This window comes from Melanostigma gelatinosum (genome assembly GCF_949748355.1).
Source record: "Melanostigma gelatinosum genome assembly, chromosome: 16".
Lineage (NCBI taxonomy): Eukaryota > Metazoa > Chordata > Actinopteri > Perciformes > Zoarcidae > Melanostigma > Melanostigma gelatinosum.
This window is the reverse complement of record NC_136649.1, coordinates 5,875,094-5,885,176: the sequence shown is the minus strand read 5'-3', so window position 1 is coordinate 5,885,176 and position 10,083 is coordinate 5,875,094. Positions and strand designations below refer to the sequence as shown.

Sequence of the window (10,083 nt, the reverse complement as noted above, 5' to 3'; positions counted from 1 at the left end):
AAGAAAAACAGAAGAGACATGTCACATGACTGGCAAACTGGACTGGTGTTTGATTCTCACACTGTTTAGGAGGATTTATGGAAATGCTTAGAGCAAAAAAAGAAGCAGGTTTGAATTCCTTAGATGGGTGAGTGGGATATGACACTGATATGGGCCCGTGAGCAACACAGGGAAAGAGCTGCTTTTTCTGTTCATTTCACCTGGAATATTGTTTGACATCCAAAGATAAACGTGAAGCAGGATCCACCACTCTAATGCCTGTACGTGTGCAAGTGGCGTGTGTACCAGTAGCTCCTTTCTAACGGCTTCAGTATGATTGAAATTGCTTATCTGGTTTTCTATAGACGTCCAACAATTTTTAACACTTTAGTAACTTGTATTTAAATTAAAAGGCAGTGTATTATTTTCTGAGGGACAAAAGAAGACGAATTCAACAGTAAGTGAAGAGAAATTATCCTTTATCTGCTTCAGTGCTTCCCTAACATTTGATCTTTGAACAGAGCTGTGTCTCCGTGGAACCCTTCATTATAGGTCTATTCATCTTCCTTGGGAACCACTAATGTGTTCCGGGAATATTGTTATATTGAGTGTCGGTAGTCCATGCTAATTCTTTAGCATACTGTATGCTGGGTTATATAGAGCCCATGCACTGAGGTGTTGAATCTCAAGTTTGTCTTCAAAAAGCAGACTTTTCACTTCCTGCTGAAGAAGATCATCGACATCGTTCATCGTGACCACATTCACTGTCTTCTCTAAAATGAATACTAACTTCTGCCAATATAGGAGCAAATGACGACGACAGTACTTGGCAATTAGCCAATCAAATTGCAGTGGGGCGACAGACAATCTGCCCCATTTAGCATCAATTGTGTCCGGTTTCACTGCCAGGCTTTGGGCATGTGTATTGGTGTTTGCATGCACTCAGGGCGCTTGACATTGTGGGTGATGGGCTATCCCTACAAAGCCGCCACCCAAGCCGAGCACAGTTAAAACACCGTTTTAAAATGAGTATATCCACTGATCCTGAATGTAGAATAATGATATATAGCAGCAGCAGCGGGACAATTTTCTTGTCATGTAATACTATTGATTTCTAAGTTACTCATTACCATTAAAACCATATTTGTTCTGCTACCTGCTACCATCCGTTGGGCTTTTCCCCACTAAACCAAAATCCCCCAACGCCTCTGCAAATATATCATGCGTGTCATTGGTTCCTGACCTTTTTGGGTTGGAATGAAGCACACATAACAGGTTAGAGCTTTACTTTGGATCTGACAAGTTCAACCAAAGAGTACATTGTCCAATTTAAAAATAATATGTTAGGGAGGTAGAGAAAATACACAAAAATGTATAAAAATAATCATAATTTAAAAAACACAGTATCAAAATGTATAGATATTTTCTTTCTTATCCCTGTAATCATCTTCTGACCCCTCAGATTCATCATGGCCCCTGATGTGTGCTTTCAAACCCTTGTTTGGGAATTAGTCTTATGTAATAAAGTCCAGGTTATTAACTATGATTATAAAGTTATAGTAGTAATATAGGACATAAGTACAATATTTACTGCTAGATGTACCACAATTAAAATATTTTTAAAAAGGAGACAGAAAAATTACAGACTACAAATATATAGTTAACCAAGCTACACCACCAAGTGTGTGTGTGTGTGTGTGTGTGTGTGTGTGTGTGTGTGTGTGTGTGTGTGTGTGTGTGTGTGAGTGAGAGAAAGAGAGATGCCCGATATGTACCAACATGCCACAACTTGAGGGACATATACACACACACACACACACACACAGAGAAAGACATGTGTTGTGGAGATGCAATTGTAATACTGTACATATATCATCATAATACAACAATTGCAATGTTATGTTAATGTTGCGGAAATAAAGATTGTAATATTATTATGTAATTTATGTTTTGATGCTTTGGCAACACAATTGTTGATGAAACTTTCAGGCCAATAGAGCCACATTGACTGATTGATTGATTGATTGATTAATTGATTGATTGATTGATTGATTGATTAATTGATTGATTGATTGAAAAAGAGGCTCTGAGAGAAATGAAAGCTCTTCTTTTGGTTAAAGCTTTCTTTGCGAAAAAAATTGTTTTTGTTTTATTTTGCTACGGCTACAGGAAGCATGTGTGTGCGTGAGCAGGTGTACGATGCCTGAGATCTGTCAGCCCACATCCCCACACACCGACTGCACCGCTCCTTCTGCATGTGCTGCATGATTGCACTAGATGCATCGTGTGTCCTATCATGTTTGTATGTGCATGTGTACATCATTGGTACACACACACTGTAGTGTGCAGTGTGTGTGTGTGTGGGTGTGTGTGTGTGTGTGTGTGTGTGTGTGCGCGTGGCCTGCAGGCTGCAGCCATCTGTCCGCTATTGAAATGAACAGCCATGAACAGCAGAGTGTATTTCTCTAATAAACATTAGAGGGAATAAAACCAGTGAGCTGACCTGGAACAAACACAGTTACACTGACCCCTGCTCACTTGCACTATAATGTGATTTTCTTCTAAATAGACAGCCCAACCTCAAATACACAGCTGACTTCCTGTGTGTGTGAAGTCAACTAACATGGTCTGATTCTTTTTAAACCACAGAAATATTGTTATATTTAAACTCAAAGGCAGGTATGTATGCATTAATGTTTGTAGATATATTGTACATATAGGTATTTATGTTCACAGCCAGAGCCAGTTCCAGGGAATATTCAGAGACTGCGTCAAAAAGCTAAATGTGCATTTTGGTTGTGGTTTCTTCGCCCATAATTACTGCACACCGATGAGGGCGACAGTGTTTATGGTGTGTATGCAAATGACAGACGCAAAGGAAAACGCGTCACTTCGCCTGATTTACCTAATAAGGCTCGAGTGAGTCAGGCAAGAGCGCTAATAGGATTTCAGTTAAACCGAGTCGGAAGACGAACAAAGGAATCAAAGGAAATGGAACGTCTAAAAATGAACCGCTCAAAAATAACACACGCCATCTACAGTGTCTGCAGTAACGGTAGTGCAACAGGTATTCAAGGTGCTAAACTAACTATGGTGTTTGGCTCGTGTCAAGGCCGAAACGCCGCTGCTTTGAGTTCCTGTCGTCAAGGAGAAGTTTTCTCCGAGCAGGCAACCGTCTCCGGGGTTTTCGGCTCCCTCTATTCAGCGCCTATCACTGTGAATGTGCTGTTAATCCATCTACCCCCTTCAAGCGCTCTACACAACCCTCACAATATTCAAAGACACAAATGAGATAGCATATTAGCTGCAAGCTGCTTCTTAAATATTTGTTTCCCCCTCCCTTCAACAGATTGTTTTAATGACCCGTATCCTATTTTGACTGATGAAAGCCTGCAATCTTCTCCCAGAACAAGAACGCTTCTGCCAGTTAAGAATAAAAAGACTTGATGGAAACTTTAAAAACTAGACTTTACTGGTTTGTTTTTTTTACTGTTTCCTCAACCACACACAGCTACACATGCAAGGGCTGGAATCAAGATGCAATGCTTGTGGCTGAGATTGCACAGCGCACTCACGCACACAGATCAGAGTAGTCGCACACTCTCGGCATGGACACACACTTCACTGATTAGTCGCCCACTAAGCAATAGCCACACCTCCACATTTCTCCACACCCAAATACAGTTACTCCATATGCACACACACACACACACACAGCTCATCTGTCTAAACACCTTTGATCTGAAGGTCCGTTTTTTTGGGAAACATTACTTTTTAGAACTTGAATGCTGCACCGCAGTTATTCCCCAGTTTCCAATTGGCCGCTGAAATCATCCAAATGCTTCAAACAAAAGCAGATTCCAGAGTTGGTCATCGGTAGAAGTAATACTGCACACACTACTGCAGAGTGTGTACTCACACACAGCTTCACAATGTACCAGATGCATCCTGCATGACGGTGATATTAGGAGTTAGGGCTGGGCAATACATATATGGTCATTCGATCCACGGTGCTGATTTGAAAATGATGTACTGAGTCGTGTTCTTGGAGCATTATTGACTTGTTGAGAATTCAAAGTCATTCATTAATCTTGTTCATTTTTGGAGCCATTAGTCAGTATGTAGCAGTGTTGCCTTTTTTAATAATGAAGTGTAACTGCACAACTTTTACTGAAATGTGTTACCTTCTGGTGAATATAAGTAGCTTGTCTGGGAGAATGGCGTTGGTGTGCTAACCCTGTAATCGCAACATCCCCACTTCATTGTTGCACGTCGTCTCCTCGCTTTAACCTTATTTCCTGTCACCTCTCTACTGCCAACTATCAAAGTAAAGGAAATGTCAGTACTACTACGACTACTGCTACTACTACTACTACTACTACGACTACTGCTACTACTACTACTACGACTACTGCTACCACTACTACTACTACTACGACTACTGCTACTACTACGACTACTGCTACCACTACTACTACTACTACAGTAGCATTTATTCTACTAGAATAGAACATTTTGGTGATCTAGTAATTAAAAAATGTAATGCAGTAATGTTTGAGAATAAATGTTCCCCCGTTATGACTCACAGCCTATTTTCGGATTTGACCTGATTTCAAAGGAAAACCTGTTTACCGCTCTGGTCCGTCAGGATTACCGTGTCAAGCCAACCAGACGTGGATCTGATCAGAGGCAAATGTGAAAATCATTCTAAACGTTTGTTTCGGTGTAATTACGGTAGTAGTTGGACTCACATTTGACAATACAGAGAGTGGCAGAGAGTTCAGACTGGAGAAGTGAGCACAGAGCCACCCGCCTGAGAGGTGCAGTGTTAGGAATAAAGCGCTCCTCAGAATCGCAGCGCAAACGGCTCCAAACAGCAGAGCAACTGTGTAGTGCTTCACCCCCAATATAACAAACCTAGTATGAAATGACATTTTTCTACAGTATAACATATTTTATAATTTGGCTCAGGAATAAACATTTACAAATGAATAACAGTTTGTAATAGACTCATTTATCTACAGGTCTTTTGCAGAGTTAATATGCTTTCATTGCTGTTCAGAACAAAAGGTATTTTCAAAGCAGTTTACAAAATGTCATTAAACAAAAAAGAGAGTTGATATCTTCTAAAAAATTGACATAATTATTTGATTGGGAAACAAATACTCGAAACAGCAATAAAGCTAAATACACACAGAAACTGAAAAAACATTTAGTCCAATCAATTACAATAGGTAGAATCATAGAGTATGTCAATACACTCTCGTGTGCTCACACACACACACTCTCGTGCTGAATACTATAGATGTTAGTCAGCCACTGTTGTGAATTTAAAGGTGTAAATAAAAAGTGTGAGTGCAGTGACAGTAAAGTACAGTGTGCAGGTGTTGACAGTTAAGAGGTGAATGTGGTCTTTCAGTGCTGATGTCATCTGATTAACACACGCACACACACACACGTTTGCACTCAGCTACTCCTCTCATTGGCAGAGCCAGCGCTGCTCTGACAGCCTGAGAGCTCCCCCTAGCAGGAAGAGAGAGAGAGAGACATAGACACAGAGTGTGTGTGTGTGTGTGTGCGTGTGTATGTGTGTGTGTGTGTGTGCGTGCGTGCGTGCGTGCGTGCGTGCGTGCGTGCGTGCGTGCGTGTGTGTGTGCTTGCGTGTGCGGCTGCGGGGAGGGGGGGAGATGTGTGGCGTTGAAGGGTGAGCGTCGACAGACAGACAGCTCACCAAGCCTCAGCTGAGCAAACCAGCACTCTGGAATGCAGGCTATGCAGGGTGTGCGTGTGTGTGCGTGTGTGCAGGTGTGTGTGTGTGCGGGTGCGTGTGTGCGTGTGCCGGTGCGTGTGTGTGTGCTGTGGTATCAGTAGTGGGAGAGTGTGTACAGCTTGCTGATGAACAAAATGAGTTAAGGCATGCTCTTTGGGAACTGGAAACCCTCGTCCTGTGCACATCGTCTTCATTTACAAACACACACGCTCTAAAAAGTCACACTTTTTGTGTTGCATGTACAAAAATGGATTTGTTTTGTTCTTCTCAAAACCAGAAATAACAACAACTGGCATCTAAAGGACCATGTCATCCAAATGACCATAACACAAACATATTTTCTCACTTCGTGGTGCATACGATTGTATTTGTGGGTGGCCATGACATTAAAAAAAATACATTTAATATTTCAGGAGCAATGTGTCTTTGTAGAAACCATGTGCTGGTTATTCTGTATAATACACACATGGTGTCAATTTCTTTATTGGGACTATTCCTGAAGTTGCCACGAAGACTGTCGACAACAAGACAATATGTTCAGTTGATTTCAGTGAACCGACCCTCTCAAGGCAATGCAGTCTCTATACTATAGAGGACATTTATTAAAAATAACGTATGAAATGACCATTAGGCATATCATTATGTATTCATTACCATCAGCAGCAACACTTAATACGACTCATTTATGAAGAAGTTAGGAGTTACTCGGTTCTCTCTCTCTCTCGCTCTGTCTCAATGACAAAGACTTAGCCCCAGCAGGGTGCACGGCTATTTGACAAGCCAAAGGGAAACATGCATCTCAAGTGGGCGATTGCAATTACACGCAGCTCTCTCTCGCTCTCTCCTCATGTGTGTGTGTGTGTGTGTGTGTGCAAATGTCTGTGTGTGTGTGTGTGTGTGTGTGCCTGTGTGTGCGTGTGTTTGCGGCTACAATGGGAGCTCTCGTCCTGTTTGCGTCTCTTCACACTAAATCAGCCTCTCGGAGGAAAGCTGGGGTTATTTGCAGTGAATGAGAAGCAGACGGGCACGTCTGCACCTTCGGGTGTAAACTGTCTCGATGTGGTGATGCCAAAACCCACACCGAATCTGCCTGGGCAACAACAATATATAGCTCTCCACATGATTCACCTCTCGCTTCTTAATCTGTTCACACCACAAAGATGAACATAAAGAGAAGACGGTGAATAAGAGACTCCTTTTAAGCTTTGAGGCAACAGGGAAGTGTGCAAAATGGGGCTTCAATATCCCGTATATTTTATATGTTGCACGACAACTGAGGCCTTGCCAAAGTGCATTTAAAAATCAGCGATTTAACCTACAAGAAATCTGTCTCACCATTTTAAACAATTCTTATCGCTACCATAAGTCAAACAAGGACGAGGAACGCTTCCTCCCCCGTCCTTCCTTCTTGGAGAGCCTTTAATTAATACACAATGTCATATTTTGGACTGTGATGCATCATTTTGTGAAATCCAAATAAAAAAAAGTGTTTTCCGATGAAAACACAGGTCGGATTTTATGACCTGACCGCTTGAGAGGAATTATGAGGATTTTTGTGAGGGGATTTGCATCTGTGTGTGTGTGGGTTGATGTCCATGCGACCCCACGTACACACGCACACACTGTATGCATAGTGTGTGTGCATGTGTGTGTGTAGGTGTGTGTGTGCATGTACTCAAGCATGCTAAATTGGCGAGCATCTCTTACACATAAATTATGGAATGTAAAGAACCGTGCTGCAGCCTGAATGGTGATAAATCAGACAGACAGACAGGTCAGACCTACTCTGTGGACACAACTACTGCATTTTACACTTCACACACACTCATGAGCACACACACACACACACACACACCGTGAGCTGAGAACAGCTTACAATACAAACAGGAAGCTGATTTAGCCTCCATCTTCGCGCTCTCTCGTCTCTCCACATCTCGTGAACTGTTACCCGTCTGTCCAATCGTCTGTTTATCTGTTCTAATATGAACTGGGCTCTTTGCAGCGTGCACAATGTGACCCATTTCTGAAGGTAAGCGAGTACACGCTGCGGTCCTGCCTCACACAAGTCGTAGCTATGTTAAGCAATCGCATCTGCACTTGTCAGGAGATGATTTGGCGTGTAAGCCACACGCATGGTCTTTAGGCCGTGTGCCTCTGTGTAACGAGCGAGGGAGTTAGTGCAGCGCCATGAAGCCAGGCCTCACAGCAGCGGAGTGCAGCACACAGCCAGGCCCAAGACCTATAGGTGAGGACGCTCAGTGTGCTGAGTCTCTCCTGTAAATATGGCTGTTACATTATACGCACTGTGACACAGAAGTGCACCCTGATCCACTGGTGTGAAAGTGATCTCAGGCTTCACACGAGACAAGTCAGGAGAGAGGAGCAATGTTCACCAAACGTAACGTGATATTGAGCAGCATTTAAAAAGTGCTCACTCAACATTTCCTCCTCTGTGATTTAGACTCATTACTGCACATCGTGTAACTCAATGACTTTGTCTCACTAAGCGTCCCTTACTGCTGTTTACTTTCACTTCAACTTCTTTTAGCAATTAAAAGAGTCCTGCGTGAAGGTCTGCTGCGCCTGTCAGGACACAGCAGCCACATCTGCAGCTGAAAAACTGATCTGAGGCCAGAACAAATATTTCACAGCTGAGAAGTTTAGCTGCACAAATGTCAAAGCGCCAAAAGATGGAATGTTTGCGTTAAATAAGGAGGACGAGCGATGCGTTTCCTCTTTGAATCATTTGTGTAATTTAGGTTTGACACATGACATTAAAAAAAAGTTAGTTCTCTCATTCTAAAATATCTCATTTCTTTTCTGACGCCCTTTCCTTTCCAACAATAAACGCCTTAATGTCATATTAATACTCCTTAATTACTTGTAATAACGACTTCACTTCAACGCATTTTGCCCGTAAATGCCGTCACTTACTGCACTCTGCATAACAGTGCTTGTGGGCAAACCCTGGAATGTTTCGCTGTCCAGGCGTGCAGGGTATTAAATAATCCAAAGCGAGCATTAATATTACAAAGTAGAAGCTTTGCAGCCACGCAGCGTGAAAAAACATCGAACGGGACCAACTAATTCCAGTGAATACAGAGAGACTGGCACGAGGCAGTAATGTGTCCATCAAAGATGCAATGACCTGCAGAGACAGAGAATCAACTCGACGTGTTAAACCTGAGGCTCTCCGTGGCTTCGTTCAAGTGCGAGGAGAAGATCGTCGGTTGGATTTATTACATTTCATCAATTTCCTGCACGGCAGCATGGCACAATAATTCAGTTTAGTGGTTGTCTGCTATGTTCAAATAAATTATTGGCCGTTTTCTGGAAGCGAAATATGAAAATAATTTGTTGGAATTAAACACTCGAAAACATAACTGACTTATCTGTGTGTGTTCATGTAATATGGAAACGGAGCTGGTGTTTAAAATGCTCATCGGGGGGGGGGGGCGATATCTGCTTATGAAAGTGCGTAAAAAAGTATTTTATTTCTGATTTAAATTGATGGAGATGGAATTGTATTTTTCTTCCCGGTTGAAAATAAAGAGTTCTTTTCTCCTCGGTGACAGCGCTGGTTGTAATTCAATAGAAACTAAAGGCGGAATGATAAAGAAGTCATCTCTCTTTTAACTTAGCGCGGGTCTCCGACTCTCCGGTCCTTTCACGGGAGAAATCCAACACGCAACCACTGCCTTTTCCTCCCTTTCTGCTCGATGTGTAAATGTGATCTAATAATAGCAGGCTATTTATAGACGGTAATAATCAGTTCAGTAAATTTGGGCCTTTGTCTAATTTTGCCAGTAAACCATGAGAGGAGAGAACTGGCCTTCAGGACGCACTTTGACAAACTTTCTGCTCCAAGTCAGAAAATGAGTAAAAACGAATCCACTCAACTTCTTCAGGAGACCCTGCCTCTGTGCTGCGGACATGTGAATTTTTGCAAAGATACTTACGTGTTATTTCTCTCTGGGACAGGTGCTGCGGGTTCCCCTGCTTGCGTCGGGACATCGCCCTGGCATTTACACGAGCATTGCCCGGAGAGCGGCGCTGGAAGGGTCGGCTCTCCTCCTCCTGCTGCTCGTGTATACCGGCCACAAACTGGCCCCAAAAACCGTCTGCTCGCTGGCCACTCCAAACTGACCACTCTGCACTGGCCCCAAATGTGGCCCTTTGAATTGACCCCTGCACGATGGATCTCCCTCCAGCGAGCAGCGGCTCCTCCGCTCTGCGGTGACCGGCCGTGGCGCAGCGCTGGGCGGCCGGGTGGTCGGTCGGAGTTCAGTGCCAAAGTGGTGGCGCGCCTTCCTTCTGGTGGTGAGGGAGGGGGT

At 43.1% G+C, this 10,083-nt stretch overlaps 1 protein-coding gene across 1 annotated transcript in view; it reads right to left on the bottom strand.

Annotated features, from left to right (window-relative positions):
* bcl11ba (BCL11 transcription factor B a) overlaps window positions 1–9,763 on the bottom strand; it is a gene marked incomplete at its 5' end in the record, with an annotated part of 41,620 nt that extends 31,857 nt beyond the window's left edge. Inside the window, one exon of the mRNA XM_079286102.1 lies at window positions 9,709–9,763. Coding sequence (XP_079142228.1) covers window positions 9,709–9,763 — 55 coding nt within the window. The remainder of the gene's footprint in view (window positions 1–9,708) is intronic.
* Window positions 9,764–10,083: the final 320 nt, after the last annotated feature.